The sequence below is a fragment of the Equus asinus genome, chromosome 14 (assembly GCF_041296235.1).
Source record: "Equus asinus isolate D_3611 breed Donkey chromosome 14, EquAss-T2T_v2, whole genome shotgun sequence".
In the NCBI taxonomy this organism is placed as follows: Eukaryota; Metazoa; Chordata; class Mammalia; order Perissodactyla; family Equidae; genus Equus; species Equus asinus.
In genome coordinates, this window is record NC_091803.1 from 25953120 (window position 1) to 25978530 (window position 25411).

The following is a 25411-nucleotide window of genomic DNA, read 5'->3' on the forward strand; positions in this document are numbered from 1 at the left end:
GGGGGTGAGATGTCTCTCCCACGACGCTAGTAGCACCCCCGTTGGAAACACCGCTTTGGTGTGGGTGGATTGTTTTGAGAAACTTAAAGACATTCTGAGTTTTGCACCCAGGTTGATGTTGGGCAAAAAACAGAGCACGGGAGCCAGAGGACAAAAGAACAGCTGACACCTGGGTCCCACCTGTCCTTAAGACTTTGATTATATTGTAGCCACATCACTTAATAAGTCTTTTTATATCTTCCTTCATTACCACCCTAGGCTTATTTCCTCATGTGTCATGTGCTTCATAATAAGCTGTCCTTTTAACTTTCTACATTTTACATTTCTTCTTTATTAGTTCTAATCTGCATATAAAACAGAGGTATTTTGCACTCGGTTTGTATTCACTTGTCCACAGACCAGGACTCATCTTCTTTTTTGTCAGCACTATATTTTTGGATCTATTTGTCATCTTTTATTATTCTCCCCATTTTCACTTGCCATTAAAAAAAGTAATTATTGTTCAGGGGGCTGTCCCCGTGGCCGAGTGGTTAAGTCCATGCACTCTACTTCGGCAGCTTGGGGTTCACTGGTTTGGATCCTGGGCAGGGACCTACACACCACTCATCAAGCCAGGCTGTGGTGGCATCCCACATAGAAGAAGTAGAATGACCCACAACTAGGATATACAACTATGTACTGGGGCTTTCTGGAGGAAGAAAAAAAAAAGGAGGAAGATTGGCAATAGATGTTAATTCAGGGCCAATCTTCCTCACCAAAAAGCATATTTAAAAAAAAAAAGTAACTATTTTTCAGTAACACACTGGATTTCCTAAATTTAGATGTCATTTGAGAAATAATTTAGATAGAAATAATTATTACACACACTGTTCAGAACTAAGGTTTTGCCACTTCACAGACTTTTTTCTATTAATAATACATATGCCCTGATTTATCACTTCATAATTTCTTCCAAAGTTTGCCACACAACAGAAATCCATTTCAGCTAACAGTGAAGGAGGGAGGTTGGGCTTGAGCTGGAGGGTCTCTAATTTGAAGGCTCATTGGGCTCACTGAAGCTGGGAGACGTGGGTATGTCTTGGGGTTGGATGGGGAGTGGTCTCACATACTGTGAGCCTCAGACACTTCCTCTCTTTTAAGGACGCCATCAACAGATGATGGGCCAGGTGTCAATGTCAGTTGGTTGCCCTGTGGTTGATTTGGATTAGGGACAACTGAGTTTTCATAGTCCTACCAGAAAGGAGATGTGATGGCTCCTTATTAGTTTCCTTAAAGGACAGACCCTTACTATAATATTCTGGTATTGTATTGTTGAATGACAAACCACCCCAAAATGCAATGACTTAACACAGTAACTTCTTATTATCTCTCACAGTTCTGCAGATTGACTGGGCCTAGCCTGGTGGTTGTCATTTGGGGTCTTTCATGGGGTTGCAGTCTTGCAGTCAGAGAGGTGCTGGGGCTGGAGTCTTTGCAAGTTTTAACTGGGCTCAACCGTCCAAGATGGCCTCTTCACTCACATGGCTGGGGCCTCAGCTGGGCTAGCTGTGATGGAAGCTGGTCAGGCAACACTCCCTTTCCTCACATGGTCTTTCCATGTGGCTGGCTAGAACTTCCTCACAGCATAGCATTCTCAGGCAATCGGAGTTCTTACATGGTGACTGGCTTGCCACACAGGGAATATTCCCAAAAACCCAGGCAAGAACTGTAAAGATTTTTAAGATCTAACTTTGGAATGCTCCCTTCCATTCCATTTTGTTGGTCAGAAGTGAATTCACAGGGCCAGCCCAGATTCAAGTGCAGAGGACTACACAAGGCTATGGATAATAACAGACATGATTCAGAGGGGGCCCATCTTTGTTGACTAGCTACCACATATGGCCGTGTATACCAGTCAGGATAGGCCAGGTTATGCTGCAGCAACAAACTACCCCCAAATCCTAGTGCCTCAAAACAAAAAAGTTTATTTATTCCTCTTTCTGCCGGTGTGGTGTGGGTCAGGGCAGGGTTCTGTCCCACAAAGTCACTTCATCTCATGATGCCACCATTTCAACATGATGTCTTGGGGTTCTCTATGGCAGGAGAGAACAGAATCGGAGGGACTTGCACAGGCAAGGAAATGCTCTGGCCCAGAAGCAATATGGGTCACTTCCACCCAGTTGGTATCACCCTGCCCAGTTGCAAGGAATAGGGAAGTGCAACTCTCCTTTGAATTTGGAACAGAGAAGGGGCAGATATGGGAGAGCATTAGAGGTTGCTCCCCCATCATGTAATGCAATGACTTAATTACTCATGGATAATGCCTCTTGTTTATTTCTGGTGGATGTCACAACTAAGTAAGTCTTCAGGGAAAATTTCTCCATAAGCATATTAATGTGTTTGTAAACAGCCATTTATTCCAGATGAGGAGGTCTCTCAGTAAGAGACATTTGAGTTGGGTCTTCAGGATAAGTACGAATTTGAAAGGAAGGGAAAGAACTGAGGAAAAGGACATTCCAAATGGTGTAACCACATACGCATAGGCTCAGAGACATGAAAGAGCCTGCTGTTTTCCAGAAGCCATGAGGTGGGCCTGTAGAGGGAGAGGAGATGGAAAGGTGGGCTGGAGCTATGATAGTAATTAATAATTAATAACTTAAATTTATTGAAAATCTTTTTAATGTGCCAGACACAGTTCTAAACACTTCACATGCTTTCCCACAGTAGTGGTACTCTGCTGGATCTCTTCCATTTGTACCCCTGGCATCACATTCCCCCTTCTCTAGCCAGCCCTGTACCCAGGAGGTTGGCCTCTATGAACTGCATCACCAGGCTCCCTTGCTCTCTGGCTTCCAGTTGGATTTGTCCAATGGGGAGCCCCAGTAGGAGACAGAGGGAGGGAAGAAAGTGGGGTCAGGGTATTTATTCCACTGGCTTCCCCCTGCAGGATGACCTTGGCTGGCTGCTTCCCTCAGCTACTCTTACACCATTCTGCCTTATCACATTTTGGTAACCATTCCTTTTCTTGCCCCGTCAGGCCTAGGGGTACTAATAGTCTTCTTACTAGACCTGGTGTACTGTCTTGTCCTTTGTAGGGTTTCTTTACACTCTACCTTTTTAAAATAGCCCCCTTGTCAATTCTTCAAATTCTGACTAGAGTTTCCTGATAGAACTTGACTGATACAGGTAGTACCTGACCAGGTAGGTACTAGCATTGTTCCAATTTAATGGATGAAGAAACCGAGGTACAGGGAGTTTAAGTGACTTACTCAACGCCATACAGCTACGTAAGAGGCAGAGTAAAGACTCAATCCAGAGAGTGTGGTTACAGAATTTCAAAGGCCTTCAAAAGCCTTGAATGCCAAGTTAAAGAGAGTAAGTCCCTATCACCTATAGAGGGTGCCAGATGCTCACTCTTTCTTCCTTCTTTCATTAAATCCATATTGAGTGATACTGTTACTTCTATGCCTGTTGAGAAACCAACATGTTTCCTCATCTGCAAAAGGGGGTAATTCTCCAGGCTCTGATAGCCTTGTAGAGCTGTGGGGGAGCTCTGAGAGATGCTGGGCATTGCAAGAATGATTCTTGAGCTTGGAGTGGAGCATGTGACCAAGGTCCAGCCAATCAGAGCATCACATTCCCTCTGGTTACGGTGATTGGTTCAGGAGTGATCCAATCAAAGCCAATGGGCTTACTTTCCTGGACTATTTGTAGAAAAGGCATGCTCTCTTCTCTACCAGGGAGAAGATAAAGCCTGGATATGCCAGGGGCAACCATGTGGATAAAAGACCCCCAATCAAGAAAACAGAACCCAAAAATGGAGAGAAACTGAGTTCTGTGATATCATCTCAGACCCTGAATCCAGCCATGTCTGAAATCCATGAAACCCTTTGGAGGATTCTCTTACACGAGACACTATAGTTTCTTTTTTCATTATGATAGCTAGAGTCCTAACTCTAGAGTCCCAACCTTATCACTTGCAATGGAAAGAGTCTTGTCACAGTAGAGTGGGAAGAGGAGTGGGGGTTCTGCAGAGGTCAGACGAACTTCTATTCATCCATCTAGACTCAACTGAAATGTTACCATCTTTGTTCAGCCTTCCAACTACCTCCCCTCCACAGCTAGTTGCTCCCTCTTCACTTCCTTCTGTGTTGAGAAGATTTGTACACTCCTCTATTACAGCATCTCTCACACTGTGCTATAGTTGTTTGGGTGACTGTTTCTGCCATGAGGTGGTGAACAATTTGCCTGACTCTTATTCATTTTGGAATTCTTAGTTTTTAGCAAAAGGCTGGTATAAAGTTGATACTAATTCACTGAATGTTTGTTGAACGAATAACTAAATGAACGAGACCAAGACAGTAGCAAGAGGAATGGGTAGGAGAAGATGGATGGGGCCATTCCTACAGTGCCAACAAAAAGTAATAGCAGCCTTAAATCTTTTTTTGGACTAGACAGGCTTGAGATTAATATTAATAACAAAATGTTATTTAGTTGACTTGGACGAAAATCCCTGGAGTAAAATTAATAATAGCTGTGATTTATTGCATGCTTTATGTGCCAGGTGTTTCATGTACATTAAATTTAATCTTCATTTCAGCCTGGCAATGGAAGTATGGTAGATATGCGGTGACTCCACCACATCCACTTTATTCTAGGAATTGAAATCAGCTCCAGGGTAGGATTCTCTAAGCCAGTCACAGCAATTCCATCCTCCTCCACAATGGCAAGTTTAGAGATGGGCAGGCCTAGGTCAATCAGGACCAGTAGGATAAAGCTTATTGCCCTGAGATAGGATGTGAGAAAAGGTGTTCTTTTTTTTTTTTTTTTATTTTAAAGATTGGCACCTGAGCTAACAACTGTTGCCAATCTTTTTTTTTTTTTTTTTTTCCTGCTTTATCTTCCCAAACCACCCGTACATAGTTGTGTATCTTAGTTGCAGGTCCTTCTAGTTGTGGGATGTGGGACGCTGCCTCAACGTGGCCTGATGAGCGGTGCCATGTCTGCGCCCAGGATCTGAACCCTGGGCCACTGCAGCGGACTGTGCGAACTTAACCACTCGGCCAGGGAGCCGGCCCCAAAGGTGCTCTCTCTTGCTCAATGTGAACAGGGAAGTTTGCTGCTCTGGCTGTTCCCGGCAGCCATCTTGAGGACCTGGAGGAGAGCAGGGCCAAGATAATCTGGAGGAATAGATCCAGGGCTCCTCTCACTCCCAGTCTGAAGCTGACCTATCTCTGAGTGTCCAGTTATGGGAGTTATACGAGCCAAAGGCATACCTTTAGTGGCATGTGAGTAGAGTTTCTGTTATTTCATTGTTACACAGTGAGGAAACCAAGACTTCAACAGTCACTTGCTCAACACACCTCAGCTAGTGGTAAGAGCTGGGACCCTGCTCCAAATCTGTCTCATCCCCAAGCCTTTGCTCATCCCACTGAACTGAAACAAGAAGGGACAAGTCACTTGGCCTCAGTCCTGATTCATCTGTTTGGCTTCTGAGATGGCTTCTCTTGTACATGCAGCTCCTACTGCCTGGAATATTCTATGCCTCCTCTCTTTGCCTAGCAAACTACAATATGTCTTTCAGGCCACAACTTAAATACGTGTTACTTCCTGACCTCTTCCCCATCCTGATCCTAATCCCTTGGCTATTATCTCTCATGATGGTCTGTATTTTTCTTTCATGCTCTTATCACCATTATAACCAATTACTTATGGTACAATACTTTTAAAATAATTTATCTATTTCATAAGGGCACAAGTGTGTCTGTTTTGCTCAGCACTGACTCCTTGGAACAGTGGTTGTCACTGAGTGGGCAACAATAAATATTTGATGAAAGAATAAATGAAAACTGTTGCTTCCTGTGGTCATGAGTTGTATCAGCGGTTCTCCAAGTGTGGTCCCTAGACCAGCGGTATTAGCATCACATGAAACTTGTTAGAAATGTAAATTATTAGACCCCACCCTAGATTTACTGAATTAGCAACTCTAGGAGTGTTTTGCAAACCGTGTTTTAACAAGCCCTCCAGGTGATTCTGGTTCACGTTAGAGTTTGAAAGCCACTAGGTTACACAGATTTGCTCCAGTCTATGCAGTAGGCACGCCCTAGAAGCACCTCTGCTGCTTGGGATTGTTTCCTGCTTCTATTTCTTAAAATTAGCATTTTCACAAGTAAAGAGGGTTCAACCCCGCATCAGTCCTAGCAAATACACCAGCGACTGGGCCACAGCAGGGCTAAAATGTGCGCGGACCGAACGAATGTAAGCTCCAGGAGGGCAAGGGCTGCGTGCCGCTGACTTCTAGGCCCGGGCTTGGCGCGTAGACCGCGCTCCCGAAACATCCGCGGAATGAATGAGCGAACGAAGCGAAAGAGAAACCCCGCCTTTACTAAGATGGCGGGCCAGGCGCCCTTTACCAACATGGCCGCCGGCCCTCGTGGACGGGCGGCGGGCGCGGGGCGGGGCCAGGCGTCGCCGTCAGGTGCGGCCCCGCCCCGCGCCCCCTCCCCCGCCCGCTCGATTCCGGATTGGTCCGGATCCAGCGCCGCAGCCCGGCGGCCGCGCCGTGGGGCCGCGCCGGGCGCTCGCCACTTCCGGCGCGTTGGGGCTGTTGGTCGGGGGGTGGCCGCGCGGCGCGAGCGAGTGGCGGCTCCGGGGCGGGCTCGCGCAGGGATGCTCTGGGGGGCGGCGGCCGTGCGGGCCGAGGCGGCGACGACAGCGCGGGTGCCCGGGCCTCTCGCCTGAGCCCGCCGCCCGGGCTGCGCCGCCGGGGCCCCGTCAGCCTCCGCCCCTTCAGCCTCGGGGCCAGGCCCGCCGCCGCTTCTGAGCGCGGAGGCCGGGGAGCCCCTGCCTGGGCCCGGAGCCTCCCCTCGGGGGTCGGGCCCGGGCGGGGGGCCCCGAGCCGCTGCCCGCCTCGCCGGCCTCCGAGCCCCATTTCCTGCTTCTGCAGTTTCCTTGGGGAGGGGCGGGTGGGTCTGGATGAATTGTGCCGGGGGTCCCCGATGAGGCCGGCCGGGGGGCCGCGCTCCTTTTAGAGGGACCCCGCGGGCCCGGGTGGGGAAGTGGTCGTCTTTGCATGGGCGGGGAACTTCCCGAGCCTGCCGGGACCATGACCTGAACTGTGCGAACGGGACGTGTCCGAAGCCCGAGAGCCAGCTCACCTGAGCCGCCCCCGCCCCGGCCAGCATGGTAAGTGGGGTCCGAGCCCCTTCCCTCCGGGTGCCGGGCCCGAGGGCTGGGAGCGGGCCCGGGACTGCTGAGCCATCGCTTCTCCCGGGGCGGGGAGAGGCGCGTGCCGAGCCGGCAGTGACACATGCGTGCAGGGCTTGCAGCCCCGGCGCTGAGCTCCCATCCCCCCAGGGACGGCGCAGGGCTGGGAGGGACCTGGAAGCGCCGCAGGCACGACCCTTGGGTCTGGTGTTTGCCTCGCCCACGTTGCAGCTCGGCGTGACAGTAGCAATCGTTTATTTATTGAGGGCTGACTGTGTGCCTGGCCCGTGTTAAGTGACTGACATGTATTATTTGATTAGCACGCCAGCCTTCTGGTCTGAAGTGGGGAAGCTGAGGCACAAAGCGAGTGAGTACTCAGCTCAAGGTGACTCTTAAGTGACAGCGGCAAGATTTGAACCCAGACAGTCTCACTTCAGAGCTCCTATTAGATGTAACGCACCGAGCGCGACGGGGGTCTTGCTGTAGATTTATATATGGGGGAACAGAGAGGGTTTGTGATTCGCAGAGCTCGCTTAGCTCAGTAACAGCAAAATCGGGATCAGTCGTGTTCTTTTGACACCTGGTCAGCTTCTCTCTCTGCCACATCCTCTGGCCTTTGCCCTGGTAGTGCCTGGAAGACTTCATCCTTCCACATCTGGCTCAGAAGCTGCGTCTTCTGAGGATACTTCCCACATTTTCCAGGCCCATAGACGCTCTCAGTATTCCTGTAGGTTTGTGTACTCACATCTCTTTGTTAAGCATTTGTCCTTTTGTTGTTGTAATTGTTTCTGAGCCTTAGCTGTCTACCGCGGTAGACCGAGTTCCCTCGAAGATGAAATCGTCTGAACCTTTGTGTGCCCCAGCTCTTGGCACCTAGTAAGCCCGCAGGGAGTGGTCGATTGCCCAGCCTGTGTTCTTAAGGCTGCCCGTTTTACCCCTGCCGAGTTAGGGGTTTAGTAGAGAGAGGGATGCAGTGACATCTTCAGTTATATGGATGTTTGGGCCGGTGGCATTTTCAAAACTTTCAGGAGGCCTGTGGGTGGTGCGTTAGGTTCTGGGCCTAGAAAGAAGACTTAAGCATAACCTTGGATTTCATGGGGCTTACCAGCAGTCGGATAGAACACACTAGCAATGCCTAGCAGCACTGGATAGTAGATACTATATGTAGAATAGTCGCAGACCAGTTAAGCTCTCTGAGTCCCAATTTCCTCGTCTGTAAGACGTGGAGATAGGAATTCTCTAATGAATAATGCAAAGGTATGAGATATAACATCATTTAGTGAGTGATGGAAATAGTACTCCTTCCTTCATACTTTTTTTTTTTTAAGAAGAAGACTGGCCCTGAGCTAACATTGATGCCCATCTTCTTCTACTGTATATGTGGGACACCTACTACAGCATGGCTTGCCAAGCGGTGCCCCGTCCGCACCTGGGATCTGAGCCAGTGAACCCTGGGCCGTCGAAGTGGAACGTGCGCACTTAACTGCTGCGCCACTGGGCGGGCCCCTTCATTTATTCTTTTCATGAAATTTTTTTCATTTTATTTATTTATTTATTTATTTTTGAGGAAGATTAGCCCTGAGCTAACTACTGCCAATCCTCCTCTTTTTGCTGAGGGAGACTGGCCCTGAGCTAACATCCATGCCCACCTTCCTCTACTTTATATGTGGGACGCCTACCACAGCATGGCTTTTGCCAAGCGGTGCCATGTCCGCACCCAGGATCCCAACTGGCGAACCCCGGGCTGCCGAGAAGCAGAACGTGCGAACTGAACCGCTGCGTCGTGGGGCTGGCCCCTCATTTTATTTTTAAATCCTGGTAAAATATACATAACATTAAATTTACCATTTTAACCATTTTTAAGCGTGCAGTTCAGTAGCCTTAAGTAACCTTCACACTGTTGTGCATCCATCCCCAGAACTTTTTTTTATCTGCAAAACTGAAACTACCCATTAAACAATAACACTATACCCTTCTCCCCCTATCTCTCGACAACCGCTGTTCTGCTTGTCTGTCTCTGAATTTGCCTACTCTAGGTACCTCATATAAATGGGATCATACACTATTTTTCTTTTTGTGACTGGCTTATTTCACTTAGCATAATGTCCTTGAGGTTTACCTGTGTTGCAGCTTGTGTCAGAATTTTCTTTTTTTAAGACTGAATAATATTCCATCGTGTGCCTATACCTGTTGGTGGACACCTGGGTTACTTCTGTGTATTGGCTGCTGTGAGTAATGCTGCTGTGAACATGGGTGTGCAAATCTTTCAATGAATTTTGAGTAGCCACCATATGCCAGGCTCTAGGGAATGTCAGATGAACAAGCCAGACGTGTACCTCCCCTCAGGGAGCTTACGACGTTGCTTTAGAACCGCTGGACAGAATTTTATTGGTTATTGACTAAGCCAGGCACCCTGTATTCAGGTTTCATTTTAATTGGCAATCAGGAGAGCATTATGAAAGTGACCACCTTTGAGCAATTAATTATAGAGTGGGTTGACTTCATGTACACCATGTGCATTTTTTTCTGAGAAGTTTTGAGTCAAGGTCTCTGTAACCTAGACCTCGCTTGTTTGAGCATATAGAGGTGGCCACAGTGGATGTGAGGTGAATAGGTGAATCATATCCTTTCTGCATTATGACACCAGGAATTCATCTGTAGGTGTTCCAGGGTCATGGGTGTGGGCGGTGCAGGCATTGTCCCCAAAATGCAAGGAAGCCATTGCCTCGTTTGTGTCTTTCAGGAGGAGGGTCTTTTCTGGGGATCACAGTTCTTTTTTTATTCCAGGAACTTTTTCCTCTCCATTTCTTACTGATGTGACATTTTTACTTTGAAGAGTATTAGTTGGCATATAACTTTGGGCCTTTTTAATATCTTCTTTTTAACACTTCAACTCTCATAAGATGAAACTGGTGTAATATGATAAAAAGTACCATTTATTAAGTATCTGCTATAAGCTACCTCTTTTTCATTTATTCATTTTTCTTTCAGTTGTTCAGTATCAGGTAAGCACACCAACCCTGCTAGATTACGTTATTGCCATTACTCCCAGAGGGGGAGGTCAGTGGACCTGCTGTAGGATGCCTGTTGAATAAGCTGTGGAGCCGGCGTTTGGACCCAAGGTGCTCTGCTCCAAAGCCTGTGGTCTTTGCAGTACATGTGCCACCTCACGTGGAAGATGATCGGGAATGTCATCTGACTGTATTTTGTTTGGTTCTGAGATGCATAGTGATGGGGGCTGGGGAGTATGGGAATTTCTTTTAAACTGTCTCTCTAGGAAGGGGGATCTTGACCTGCAGATTTAGAACTAGTTAAAAAAGTTTTGTAGTTGCAGTACAGAATTACTAGAATAGCTGTGCTGAAACTGCATTTGGTTAAATCATTTTGTGTTTAATTCCCAGGAGTTCTTAAGTGATGTAGCATCTTAGAGGTTCCCACTATTTCTGTGAAAAGTTGTTACTTGATATTGAACAAACTGTTGCTTATTGTGGAAATTTTGTGCAAAATTGAGTCCTTGCTTAAATCAGTGTTTTTTTAGTTGCTTAGGTTACAAACTTCTCGCTTTTGAATGTCACCTTCCCTGACTGGTTCCTGTAATAGAGGCAAAATCAGACCTGAGTTTGGCCCCTCAGATAGTGTGTCGTTCACTTGTTGGTCAACAGTGTTGCATCGTGCACCATGTGGTGGGGGTATGCAGAAGCCGTGGTGGTGTGGGGAGACGGCAGGGAAAGGTTCAGCAGGACTCAGAAGTCCTGTATGTCAGTCACGTAAGTTAGAGGTAGTCTGGGAGACAGGTTAAATATTGAGAAATGACTGAAAAACAGCTTTTGGAAAAATTAGTACATGGCATGGTCAAATGAAATTACCTGGTAAACAAAAACAAAAACTCTATTAATGTGGCATAGAGAAGTAATTCTCTACAGTAGGCCAGAGTTTTTTAGTGCCTCAGTTTGTTCATTTGTGAAATAATTTACTGACTTCCTGCATCAAGTTTAAACTCCTAGGTACTGTGATTACAATATAATAATAGAATAGTTAATATTTATAGGACTTAGCATATGCTAGGCACGTTACATATATTAACTCATTTACTCTTCCAAACAGTGCCAGGAGGCAGAGGCTATTTTTATTGCCCCCCCCCTTCTTTTTTTGGTGAGGAAGATTAGCCCTGAGCTAAGACCTGTGCCATTCTTACTCTATTTTTTGTATGTAGGATGCCTCCACAACATGGGCCTGCCCCCTATTTCCTGTTTTAAGGGATGAGAACATTCAAGGCCCAGAATGGTTAGGCAACTTCCCAAGGTCAAACTGCAACCAAGTGGTGGAACAGGGATTTTAACCCAGGCAGTCTGGCTCAAGAGTCAGGGTTCTTAACTATTATATTTTCACCCTAAGAGGGGTAATATTGCCCCTGCCCTCTAGGAGTCAGTTTAGTGGGGAAGAAGGGACATATATTCTGATAATTACAAGAGACTGTGATAAGGGCGTTAGGACAAGCATGCACTGGTACAAAGGTAGCGTATCTGAGGGAGATTAACTGAGGAGGGAAGCCAGGGAAGGTTTCCCAGGAGGAATAGTTGTCATGAATGATTAGGAAGAGTTGGACAGTTGGACAAGGCAAAAAAGGGCCTTCCAAGTAAAAGTTGTTTGCAAATAGTTAGGAAGATCAGGTATATATCAGTAAAGATAATAGAAAATAATTGGTGTCAAGGGAGAGTGAAGGAAGGAATTAACATTTGAGTGGGTAGGACTTTTTAGAGCTTCGTGTGCATACATGCATGCGGCTCAAACGTGTTATTTTTTCTTGTGGTAAATACCTTTACTCCTACTTTCCTGGCCAGCTGCTGCCCCATTTCTTTGTTCCCCTTGGCGAAACTCCAGGTAAGAGTGTTCTCTGGTTCGTTACCTTCCATTCTTTCTTAAGCTCACTTGTCAAGACCCCTCCCCACATCGTTCTTAAATGGAATGGTTAGTTCTTTTTTTTTATTTTTAAAAGATTGGCACCTGAGCTAACAGCTGTTGCGAATCTTCTTTTTTTATATTTCTTCTCCCCAAAGGCCCCCAGTACATAGTCGTATATTCTAGTTGTGAGTGCCTCTGGTTGTGCTGTGTGGGACCCCATGAGCAGTGCCATGTCTGCACCCAGGATCCGAACCGGCCAGACTCTGGGCCGCCAAAGCGCAGCACACGAACTTAACCACTCGGCCATGGGGTGGCCCTGGAATGGTTAGTTCTCAGTTTTTGCCTTACTTGATCTATCAGTAGCATTGGACAAGTTGAAGACTCCCTCTTGTGTTAAGTCTTTCTTCACTTGGCCTCCAGGACGCTAAGATGTGCTTTCAGTTTTCCCCCTATCTCACTGGTTTCTTCCTCGTCTCACTGATCTTTGAGGAGTTGGCGTGCCCTAGGCCTCAGAGCTAGTGAGCTCCCGTTCCAGACCTCTTTCCTCAGCTGCAGTTCTCATGTATCTAACTGCCTCCTTGACCTGCAGGCTTATTTGTCAGGCATGTCAAGTGTAGCATCTAAAACTCAACTTCTGAGCTTCCCCTCTAAGTCTTCTCCATCTCATTTGAGGGCAGCTCCATCCTTCCAGTTGCTTGTGCCCGAAACTTGGGAGCCATCCTTGACCTTTCTTTCTCTCATTCCCCCATCTGGTCCTTATCATGAAAGCTGATTGTTTTCTACCTTTGAAATGTAGCCAGGATTTTATCACTTCTTATTCCCTCTACTGCTCCCACTCTAGTTCAGGCCTTCGTCATCTCTTGCCTGGATTACTGCAGTCACCTCCTAACCTTCTCCTAGTTTCTGACCATGCCCCTTTATAGACTCTTTTTAACACCCTAGCCTTGGTGATCCTTGGAAAAATCTAAAGCAGGTCATGTCTTTGCTCTGTTCCTGTGGCTCCTCATCTCACCTACACTGACGCTAATAGCGGCCCACACGCTCCTCCATGACCCACTGTACCCTCCGTGTTCTGGCCCATGGTTACACTCTGAACCCGTCTCCTCTTACTCTCCCCTTGGCTCATGCTGCTGAGCTACCCTGGCCTCCTTGCTGTTCTTCAGACTCTCCAGGTGCGTTCCTGCCCCATGGCTTTGGCCTGGCTGCTGCCTCTGCTGGGCGTGCACTTGCCCCTAGATAGTTGCATGACTAATGACCTTCTTGAAGCCTGCTCAAGAATCATCTTCCCAATGAGGCCTGTCCTTACCATCCTATTTAAAATTGTAATCCCTTAGCTCCACAACTCCCGGTCCTTTATATCCTGCTTTATTTCTTTTTGTAGCGTTTACAATTTTGAAACATTTTATATACTTAACATTATTTATGAGGTCTACTTTTTGTTACCTTCTGCTAAAATATTAACTCTCTAGAGCTAGAGATTTTGCTTTGTTCACTGATGTATCCCAATTCCTGGCATAGTAGATGGTTAAATTGTGGTAGGAATGCAGTAGAGGTCTTGGGTGTTCAAAGGTGGCTTTAAAGAGAGGGAGTAAGTTATGTTCCCTACCATGAGTAAAACTTGCGGAGAGAGGCTATTTCAGAAGAGAAGGGTGTAACTAAATGTGTAATGTTAAGAAAAGCATCAAATAAGAGGAAGAGGGGCACAGATGTTAGCTCAGGGCCAGTCTTCCTCAGCAAAAAGAGGAGGATTGGCAGCAGATGTTAGCTCAGGGCTAATCTTCCTCAAAAAAAAAAAAAAAAGAAAAGCATCAAATAGACTGGTTTTGCCCATGGTGGAGGTTTTTTGTGAAGTAGTAGTTGGAGAGAAAGCTGTAAAGGTAGTTTTTGATTAGATTACAGAGGGCCTCCATTACCACTCTAGGGAGTTTGGCTTTGTTTTTTGGCTGTTTGTTTTCCTTAAAGGAACATTAATCTACTTGCTGTGTGTAGGTTAGATTGGTATGGGAAAGCAGATATGACACTGTGCCTGTATGGATGTGACAGAGATCTGTTCTTGGATATGGAATTAGGAGTGGAGAGGAAAACTTGAGCTAGAAGTTGTCACTTAAAACTCTGACTTACTCCAGATTCAAGGAAGGAAAAAAAAGGAAAAGCTCAAGTTGATTTTGGAGGCCTAGGGGCAGTCCCACCTGGTGATTGGGAACAGTGGGAAATTTTAATGGTGATTTGGATTTGGTGGGAATGGAAGAGATGACAGGAGATGGGCCACAGGCTGATAAAAGAAGGGATTCAGCTGTGTCTGTAGGTAGGTGGGCAGTTGCTGCTGTCTTGAGATGAAGATAATTGGCACTGGGCAGGACAAGGATGTTGACAGTTTCAAGTCGTTGGATTGTTGACATACATGTCTAAATCAAGGAAGATGTGACAGCACAGGTGGCTGGAGTGAAGAGGAAGGGAATTGCTGACTCTGTAGCTGCTACCCTCTGCCTCTATTTTTTCACATACTCCTCCCCCCAATCGCAGACTGACTTTTTGTCTTCACTCTTTAAGATCACCTCTAACTTTTTGGTGCTGAATCCAATATAAATAGCCTCTTTTCAGTCCTTACGCCTTTCTTTCTTGGCTCCCTTGGCTTCTATGATATTACTTTCTTGGTGCAGCCTCCCTTAGTCTTCTTTCTCCTGGCTTCAGCTGTGACCTGTATACCACTGAGAACTCAGCTCTCCTCTCCACCTTGGACATCCACCTGAGTGTTCTGTAGATATCAAGTTAAGCATGTCTAAACAAATCCATCGTCCCCATGCCCTAGTTCTGTTAATGACCTTATTCACTTGATACTCAGATGATAAACCTGAGTCATCTTTCACTTCCTCTTTGCCTTGTAGGCCTGGTGATGCTGCTGCTAACTTATTTGTGTCCTGACTTTGGCCTTCCTCTCCATTCCCTCCACGTAGGTCAGGCTGTCCTTCCTTGTCCCTTGCTTTCACTGTTGGTGTCTTGACAGCTTCTAGGTTTTTCCTCCAACAGTCTGTCTTCTGTATTCTGCCACAGCTACCTCATGGAACTCAGATGTGATCATGTCACTTGACCCCAAATCAGAGTCCCATTGTTATCAGACTAAGTTTTTATCATGGCAGAGGAGTGGAAAGCACATAGGCCCTGGATTTTCACAATTTCACTTACTTTTAGTCCTCTGATGGTGAAGACGATTTATTAAATGCTTAAAGTGACTTATTTGGAATATCTTTTAAAGAATTCTCAAATTATACCTTGTTCTTTGGCCACAAGAAACTGCTTGTCATTGCTAGAACACTGAGTAGGCTTTCGAACGTCTCTGCCTTTGCTCAGTGCTGTTCCCTCTGCTTAAATGTCCTTTTCTTCATTTTTGCAGGTGAGACATTACCTCCCATTTCAAGGGCACTGTAAACATAACCTCTTTGGGGCTTTCCAGCCTCTAGTTTAACATTTATCATCTTTGATTATAGTTAGCGTTTTTTTGGCTTTTAAAATTTTGATTTGTTTTTATTATATAAGAATTACAAGTCTACACTCTTGTGGTAAGTGTCAAACAATTTAGAAGTTTAAAGAGCAAAATGTGAACCTCTTCCATTCTTTCCCTTGCTCCTTCCCCCTTACTCCCTCTCCAAGCCTAGGGGTGGGGAGGATTAATTCTTGCTTTGTGAGTCCATATCAGGATAAGTCTTACTCCTCTTTGCATTTCAAGCGTCCACCAAGCATTCAACAGATGTTTAGGTAATTGAAATAGTCAGGTGTCGAAATCTAAGGTGAAGGTGGGCCCTTGAGATTAGTAAATGATGATAGCAGTGTTTGGAGAGTGTGGTAAGGTAAGATTGAAATAGAGTATAAATATAGTAAACACCCTGTTTCCAAACCCATGCAGCCAGCAAGCTCAGGTAACAGTATCTTTCCCCTGGACAGGTGGTGGTGGCGAGCAGGTGAGCAAAGGTGGTTGTTAGAACAAATACTGTGTAGAACTTCCTGGGAGGTTCCACAAGGTAATTGCTACTGGGAGAGCTGCTGGGGAACACTTGGGAGTAGGGGTGGGGTGAAGTGAGGGAGTTCTAGATACTAACTAGGGAAACCCACGAAGCAGAAAGAAGTGAGGGACGTGAAAGAGGCCGATGGGAAGGGAAGGAAGCTGGAGTTTAGGGGGAGAAGAAAGGGCTGTGCGTGTTTCATAATTTCCTTCAGTGCTAGCCATTCTTTTGGGGACTTCGTGTATGCTGTATACAGTAGCTCATTTAATCTCTTGCAGCCACCCTGCAAGGTAAGTATTATTATCTCTTCCTATTTTACAGTTGAGGAAGAGGAGGACACTGAGGTTCTGGGAGGGTAATGTAAGTAGCTTGTCCAAAATTACATAGCAAGTTGATAATGAGATTCAGACCCAAGGTTCCAACTCCACAGACCATGTTTCTTCTATGTCACTAGGTTTCTTCTTAAGCCGGTGCACATTGGCATAGGCGTATTTACTTGAAATGTAGCCCAAGTGGGTATATTGTCCCAGGAAAAACAGTACATCTAGTCATCTAACCTTAAAACTTGCAGAATTTGCCTCGTAATAGAAAGGGCAAGATGGTAAAAGTTTGCTGAGAAAAGAGAAAATAGACATCGCTGCATATCCTCTAATGTGGTAGACTAGAAAAAGTATGTCTATTGAGGGCACAGTGGTAGCTGGACAACATTACAGCACCCCAGCAGAAAGGAAAGTTGCTTGGTTTCTTGATGCCTTTCACTTCAGTGAAGCCCATTAGGCTTAGCAGATGCAGTAGTTCATTTACATTAGAGCAGCCTGCTGCTGTTTTTTGTGAAGGTTCTAATGAAAATAGTCTCTGGTCTTAGACTCCCTGAAAAGGTGAAGGTATTTTATGAGCTAAATGCAGTTAGGAAAAAAAGCCCCAGCATTTGTTTCTAAATTGGCTAATAATCAGACCAGGGAAGATTGTCTTTTTAAGAGTAACGCCTGGATAGTTTTTATAAAAATGACGTGCTCATTAAAAATCAGGCAGTATCAAATGCTACAAAGAACATGACAAAATCACCTCGAGTTCCACTACCCTCAACTATGATTAACATTATATAAACATTTCATTTATTTTTGTATCTGTCTCTCTGTCTACCTATCTATCTATCTGAATAAGGGAGATGGATACCTAAAATAAGTACTTTTATTAAAAAAGTGATCGTGCTGATTTTTTGGATCATACTAGTTTTAAAATAAAAGAAAATCAATTTACTATTCTTCCATGTTTTAAAAAACTATACTTTTTGAAATAATTATATACTGACAAGGAAGTTGCAAAACAAGTACAGAGTCCCATGTACCCTTCACCCAGATTCCCCCAATGGTGACATCTTATGTAGCTGTGTGATATCAAACCAGAAATTGACATTGGTACATGCCAGTTATTGACTAGACTACAGTTATTGACTAGACTACAGACCTTACTCAGTTTTCACCACTTTTTAATCTGCATTTATTTGTGTGTGTATAGTTCTGTGCAGTTTATTCTGTGTATTGATTCATGTAACGACCACCACAGTCAAGGCACAGAGCTGTCCCATCACCACAAAAGGACACCCTTATGCTCTTTGTATTTGTAGCCCCCCTCCCTGTCTCCTGGCAACCACTAATCCATTCTCCATCTATGTACTTTTGTCATTTTGAGATTGGTATGTGAATGTAATTTGCAATATGTAACCTTTTGAGACTGACTTTTTTCATTAAGCATATTGCCTTTGACGTCTATCCATCTCACTTGAATTTAACAGCAGAAAAAGAAACAAGGGAAACTGAAAAGGGAATTGTCAAATTTTAAATAAATCTTTGCTTCAATAATTATTAGCTCTTTTTAAAAAAATTTTATCTTTTTTTTTTTTCGAGGAAGACTGGCCCTGAGCTAACATCGTGCCCATCTTCCTCTACTTTATCTGTGGGACGCCTACCACAGCATGGCCTGACAAGTGGTGCTAGGTCTGCACCTGAGATCCAGACTGGCGAACCCCAGGCCACCGAAGTGGAACATGGGAACCTAACCACTGCACCACTGGGCTGGCCCTGATAATCATTAGCTCTTGATAAATCCCTGTAGGTTAAAGAAAAAGATTATGAGAAACATTAGGAAGTTGGCATTTTTTAATAAATGTATATATTCCATATTTTAGTTCTAGGCAGAATCAGTGAACTTTATAATAAGAAAAATAAAATTTGCACTCCTTCCACTTCCCTCTCCTCACTCTTAATTGTTATTTTACTTTCTCAGTGTGTTTAGAGCATTTATAGGCTGTTATATAACCATAATTCCCTCAGTATTTAGTCTTAGTTTTTATATTTAAAGGATTCGGTGCTTTTCATGTGTTCTTTCAATTAGGGTCTTTCCATATCTGAATTCTTTGATTCATCTCCCTCTTAGCTTGGTTTTATTGTCATTTTATAAAAAGGTTGCCTTATTTGGTGAATTAAGAATGTCTGTTTGCGGGGCTGACCCAGTGGCTCAGCAGTTAAGTTTGCACATTCTGCTTCTCGGTGGCCTGGGGTTCGCCTGTTCAGATCCTGGGTGAGGACATGGCACTGCTTGGCAAAAGCCATGCTGTGGTAGGCGTCCCACATATAAAGTAGAGGAAGGTGGGCACGGATGTTAGCTCAGGGCCAGGCTTCCTCAGCAAAAAGAGGAGGACTGGCAGTAGTTAGCTCAGGGCTAATCGTCCTCAAAGAAAAAAAAAGTTTTCTTTTATATTTGAAGGACATCTTGGCTAGGTATAAAATTCTTGGGTTGCACTCTTTCCCTCAGATCTTGTAGACATTGTTCCACCATCTGGGATTGAGTGTTTTCTTAACACTTTTAGTGCATTTAATATTGATTAGCTGATAGTTTTTTTCCAAAAGAATTCATGGTTTCTATATTCCTTGAATTATTTCATGTTTGAAAATGTCTGTCTGCTGTCCTTATCTGTAAATGGCAACCTCTTTGAGTGTAATGCTCATGGATTATACATTCTTTTCCTACGAATTCTCTAGACGTTTCTCCGTTGTATGATGTTGTGTGGAAAAGCCAGGTTAGCCTAATTCATCCAATGCTCTCCCTTTACCTCTGTTAGAGATAACTTGTCTTTTTTGCATGGTTGCTGGAAGAAATCTATATTGCTGAAGTTCAGTAACTCAATTGGGATATCTATTAGTGTGGATTATTCTTTTATTGTTTTGCCCTGGAACATGGTCTGCCTGCCTGTATGTATTTACCTAGTTTCCTAATGTTGGTTATTTTAGATTTCCAGTGTTTGCTGCTAATACATCAGTACTACAATAAACACATTGAATCTATCTTTGCCCACTTCGTGAGATGTAGGATAAATTTCTAGAAGTGGAATTGTGGGGCAAAGAATGCATTTAAAAATTCTAGTAGATAGTGCTATTCCTACAAATAGATTGTATCAGTCTATACTCTCACTGATGGGATAGTTCTGTTTCCCCACCTTCTGGCTAACGCCATTTAAACTTTTTAATGTGAAGAGTGAAAATGGCCCCTTAGGAATTACATGTGCAGTCCCCTAAAATTATGAGTGAAGTGGAACATCTTTTGATATTTTATTGTCATATGTGTTTCCTATGCCAGCTGACCATTCCTGGTCTCCTGATCTTCCTACATTTTTTTCATTGGGTCAGCCAGCAATTAAAAAAAAAAGGTAATTTCTTTGAATAATTTTAGAATGTTGATAAAATTAGTCAGGTTTGGAATAGCTTGCATATTTGGTTGATTTTAGTCAGAATAAGAACACTAACATTTCATATGTACTAATATTGAGAACTTGAATGAAATGATTGCCTGAGTGATGGGACCATAATCTGATAGTTTTCCAAACCATCATACATTTACCCTTGTCTGTGATCCATGTAGTTAAGACATATATTCCTCCCCACTTGGCTTCATATTTGTTTGTCATAACATAATGTAAGAACAGGTTTAATTGTAGGAAAGCAATGCCATTGCCTGAAAGTTGCAGAGCTCACCTTGGTGAAGTGATTTTTCTGGTAATCATTTGTTGGTGGTTCTGTTAATTGGGTTTATGAAGCAGAAGATAAGTTTAGGATGTTAAAGATATATGAAGTAGCTTCAGAGGAGAGTTTACCGATTACGCTTAGGGTTTCTCTGATTTTCTGAAATTCCCCTGGTGGCAGAGAGTCTACAGCTGGTTAAAGGAAGTCACCTGTCCTGGGACTGTAGGTCATAGCACCTCTCTGTACACCTGAAATTTCTTGAAAACCTGACATTTATTGTTTGAAAATCAGTATATATTCTTCCTTCCTCCCCTCCATCCTCTCTTATCTCTTCTTTCACAAGCAGATTAAAGATCCAGGCACATACCTTATCTTTAAGGAGCACCATGTGGCCTTCATCTCATTTTACTGTGGGGGTGACTGGTCTGTGTCTCCAGAGCTCTGAGGACAGGCATACCTTACTGAGAAGGGCTGAAAAGTCACATCCTGCTGTTTCTGTAAAGGAGACTTCTTATGAAGAGAAAAAACTGGAAGGCTTTTGAAAAGACCTCAAAGAAATAAAACATTTTGAGAAAAAGAATCTGCTTTTACATCTTAATAGTGAACAGTCTGAAAGAGCTTTGAGTTGACAGTTATTTTATTTTTTTAAATTTTTCCTTTTTCTCCCCAAAGCCCCCTGGTACATAGTTGTGTATTTTTAGTTGTGGGTCCTTCTAGTTGTGGCGTGTGGGACACCGCCTCAGTATGGCCTGATGAGTGGCACCATGTCCGCGCCCAGGATCCGAACCTGCGAAACCCTGGGCGGCTGAAGCAGAGCTTGCGAGCTTAACCACTCAGCCGCAGGGCTGGCCCTGAGATGACAGTTTTTATTGGCATACTCAGTAGAGTCTTGATATTTAACACTTGTGTTTTTGATTATTTGTCAGTAACCTTCCAAGCCTTTGATAAATCATGTGCTGTTTTAAAAAGGTATGACTTGCAATGCCTTCAGGTGTCACTTAGCTGGCTAGTGAGTGGGCCCACCTCATCGCTCAGTGCAGCCTGGGGTTCTTTACTCTTCAGGATTATGACTTGGGTGTTATAAAAGTCTTCATTACTTTATGGAAGATAATCCCCCAAAGAAATTCGACTAATAGAACTGGTGATGCAAATGAAAAGATACGAGGAAGTTAAAGTTCTTAGTTGGCAAATAGAAGTTATAGATAAAGAGTAGAATGTTAAAATTTGGTGTCACCATACTCTAGGTGTAGAAAGAAAGCAATTCCTAATACTGGGCGAATCTTGGGCCTTTGCAAACATTGCCGATTTAGAGAAAGTTGGAAAGATACTTAACTAGTGGTGTGAGTCCATGCCCTGAAATGTGTGTAATTTGTAGTTCTTTACTGAAATGGAAAGTCAGGAGCTGGAGGAAGCCTTGTTGGTGAATTTGGGGCCTTGCTTGCAACTGAGTTGTAAAATAATTGGAAATTAATCTGGTCTACAGCTATTGATTGTAAGCATGGGAAGGGGTGAATAGAATTTCCAGAAGTTTATAACCCTGGATGAGGAGGTGTGCATGTCATCAAGTGATTGTAGTGCTGGAGGTGCTGGAGGATACGTACAGAAATAGAACCTTGTAAGAGGTACAACTGTACTTAAAGAAAAGCCTGGCCAAATTAGGGATGGGAGGGTTGTATCAGGGGAGGCTTTCCAAAGGAGGTGACAACTGAGCTAGGTTTCAGAGTAGAAGGAGGAAGTCACCAGGCAAAGAATTTGGGGAATGAGTCATGGTGGGGAAGCAGAAGGGCCATTTTGGGCAGATGGAGCCACAGATATACATAGAATGAAAAAGCTCAGTGTGTTTAGGTCAGATCTTGAAGATGAAAGCTTTGAAATGTTGAAGAACAAGGCGTCTACTAAGCAGCCCAGGTGATTTCTGTGAAGGCAACTACTACAGGAAAGACTTATTTGATTCATGAGGAAAGGAGCCACGTGCTTTATTATTGCCCAGGAAATTATTCATCTGCATTCTGCATTCTGTTTTTAGAGAAAGACAAATTAAGTGATCTATCAAGGATTTATTTGTATAATTTAAACATCTTATTTTGAGATAATTTTAGACTTGCAGAAGAGTTGCAAAAATAGTACGGGGAGTTCCTGTATACTCTTCTCCCATAGGGATTTATTAAACAAACAAACAAACACCCTCGTCTGCAAACTGCGGTATCCACGCCTTCCAAGATTTGTGGCCAGTAATTTAGCTCAATTTCTGCACCTTCTGGGTTCTAGTACTGTTTGGCAATTAAAGTAGGTGCTGATGCTATCGTAAAGTCTTCTCAGCCACCTCTTGATTTTGCTTAATTATTGTTTTCCTGACTGTAAAAAGTATTGTGAACTCTGTAGAATATCGATAAGTAAAAAAAAGGCAAGAAATCACCACTGTCTGATTCATCCTCTGATAACATTTTAATTTGTTTCCTTCTAGTCTTTTTTTTCTATTTACTTTTTAAATATGGTTGAGGTCACACTGTAAATGCACTTTCTTCTTCTGCCTTTTCCTCTTAACGTTATGTAAATGGTTTTCCAAATGATTAAATACTCTATAAATATTTACAATGGCTGTATAATACTGCATTGCGTGGATTCTTGGGTAGTAAGATTGTTCCATTTTTTTGCCATTGTAAATAATATGTGATTAATGTTTTTGCAAAAAGCTTTTTCTGTATTTTGGAAGTTTGCCTCAGGCTAGGTTCCCAGAAGGGCCCAAGGGTATGAAGTTTTTTGTTTTTTTTTTAATAAAGCTTTTATTTTAGAATAGTTCCAGATTCAGTATGAACATTTTTAAGGTTCATCATCAGGTGTTTTCCAGACAGGTTATACCAGTTTATTCTTAGTACCAGCTGTAGATAAATACACTCATCAACATTAGGTTGTCTTAAGAAAATTGTAGCAAATTTAATAGGTTAAAAATATGGCTTTTCATTGTTACTTGGTATATTTTATTTTGGTAGGAAAAGTTATCACCAAGTTAGATTTTATTTTTATCTGTTTATAGGAGACAGATCCCTTATGCTTACTTTACTTAAGTATCCTTTATACTTTAATGTATTGGAAATGGTGCCTTAACATATTTTTTTTCACAGTCTTAAGTTGGTTACTTTTTTTATTGCAGTAAAATACACATCATATAAAATTTACTATTTTAAAGTGTACAATTCAGTGACATTAAAGTACATTCACTATGTTGTGCAACCATTTCTGCTCTAGTTCCAGAGCTTTTCATCATTGCAAAAGAAACTCTATACACTGTATCAGCAGTCACTCCCCATTTCCCTCTCCCCTTAGGCCCTGGAAACCACAAATCTACTTTCTGTCTCTATGGATCTACTTATTCTGGATATTTCATATAAATGGAATCATACAATATATGGCCTCTCAATATCTTTTAAAGCAGAAAAAAAAAGATGAATTAGATGAAGTAAAGTTTGAATCTGTGTATTATAGTTTGAAAATGACGATCCATCTATGGCAACAATCTTGAATTCAGCATATTTAGTTGGTCAAGATGCTCTGTTCCTGGTTTACAGTTGTTGTCAGTGGACAGAGGGCAACAGGCCTTGGGATGGGATGGAAACTAAAATAAAGATAGCATGGTGTTGGAGAGTGAAAGCAAATGAAATGACAGCACAGTCCATGGCTGAGAATATACAGGAAATTTCGAGAAGTTAACCTTTACAGCAGCGTGATTTGGAGAACTTTTAGGTAAGGTTCTTCCCTTTATGTCATCAAAAAATGGCAGCAACAGCAAAAACAACAACAAAGTAGCTTAAAAACTAATGAATAAATTTGTGAGAGTATCTAATACCTAATACCTCAGGAGATGTATGAATTTTTGTTTAACAGTAAAAGTAGTGTTGAGGACAACCAGGACAAACAGAGGGTTCAGGGGCGTCTATTTGTCAGTGTTTGACATCTCCACTGGAGTCCTGGGAAAGTAGGAAAGTGTTATGTTTCTAGGTGAGTGGTTTTAATTTTTCAGGTAGAATTCCAAATGCGAATTCCCATTATTCCAAAATGGCAATGAGGCCTTCAGAGTTTGATCAGGCATCCACAGAGGTGGAATGCTAGGTGTAGATGGAGGATTGATTTATTGAACCAAAAATATCTTCCATGGTAAATTCATAAGTGGGCAACTCATGTCTTGTTTTGATTGGTCTGTTAATCATTTCCCCAGAGCCTGATCCTTTTGTGGGTGGGCTGGAGTGGGGTGGAGGTAAATCAGCAAAGCCAAGATCAGAGCTTGGATCAAGGATCCGTCAGTCCCCAAGTAGGCGGTGGCCTAACTTTTATTTCAGCATTATTTATGGTTAAGCAGTTAAGGACAGGAGATTTTTGCAGCAAGTATTTAGGAAGGAGTACACTTTAGTGTTGAGTGATTTCACTATTTTCCTAGGTATCTGAACAACGCTGTAACCCCATGTTTTAAGAGTATGGGTTTGGGGCCTGGGTTTGAATCCTGACTGTGCCACTTACATGAGTGTTATGACCTGGGACAAGTTACTTACTCTCTCCCGGCCTCAATTTCCTCATCTATGCAATGGGATTGCTTTGAGGATTAGAGGAGTTGATGATGTCAAGTCCTTAGGGCAGTGCCTTGTATGTACTAAGTAAATGTTAGCTTTTTAAGTTATCGCCATTGAGTAATTAGTTTACAGCCTCACTTAATATAAGACAGAGTTAAAATAATTTCTACAACAAATGTTTATTAAGTGCTTACTGTGTGCTAGACTCTGGGAGCATAGAGCTGAATAGGAAGTAGTCTCTGCCCCTGTACTCCTAGGCTGCTGGAAAGACCTGTACGTTAGTAGGTAATTTCTTTTTTCTTTAATTGTTTTTTTTTTAAACAAATGAACATTGTACAAAACTTAAATGATAACAAGAGAGTGTATGGAGAAAAGTAAGCCTCTTTCCTTTCCCCTGGCCCCGGAACCCTATTCCCTTCTCTGGAGGCAACCACCATTACCAGTTAAAAAAAAAAGTGTGTGTACATGTATATATATTTTTTCATATTCCCCACTCTGCCGTCACTCATGAGTAGCGTATTATACACACTGTTACACCGTTGTGTGCCTTTTAAAAAAATTTAATGTATATTGGACATAGTTATCTTATTTAACCAATCTTGCTTTGATGGAAATTTAGGTTCCCAATCTTTTATTTGACAAGGCATGTGGACTTGAAGATCCTTTTACACAGAAACTTTTGGAGGAAAAAATCGCTAAAAGTGTACTTGCTGGGTGAAGTTGTCTATGCATTTAAAATTTTATA

At 43.3% G+C, this 25411-nt stretch overlaps 1 protein-coding gene across 2 annotated transcripts in view; it reads left to right on the forward strand.

The window, feature by feature from the left end:
- The first annotated feature begins 6585 nt into the window (after positions 1–6585).
- The window catches only part of XPO6 (exportin 6), a 96399-nt gene continuing 77573 nt past the window's right edge, over positions 6586–25411 (forward strand). Inside the window, exon 1 of one of the 2 annotated variants that reach the window (XM_014838016.3) lies at positions 6586–7164. In XM_014838016.3, coding sequence (XP_014693502.2) covers positions 7162–7164 — 3 coding nt within the window. In that variant the 5' untranslated portion in view covers positions 6586–7161. The remainder of the gene's footprint in view (positions 7165–25411) is intronic. The other variant, XM_014838017.3, reaches the window with a different exon arrangement.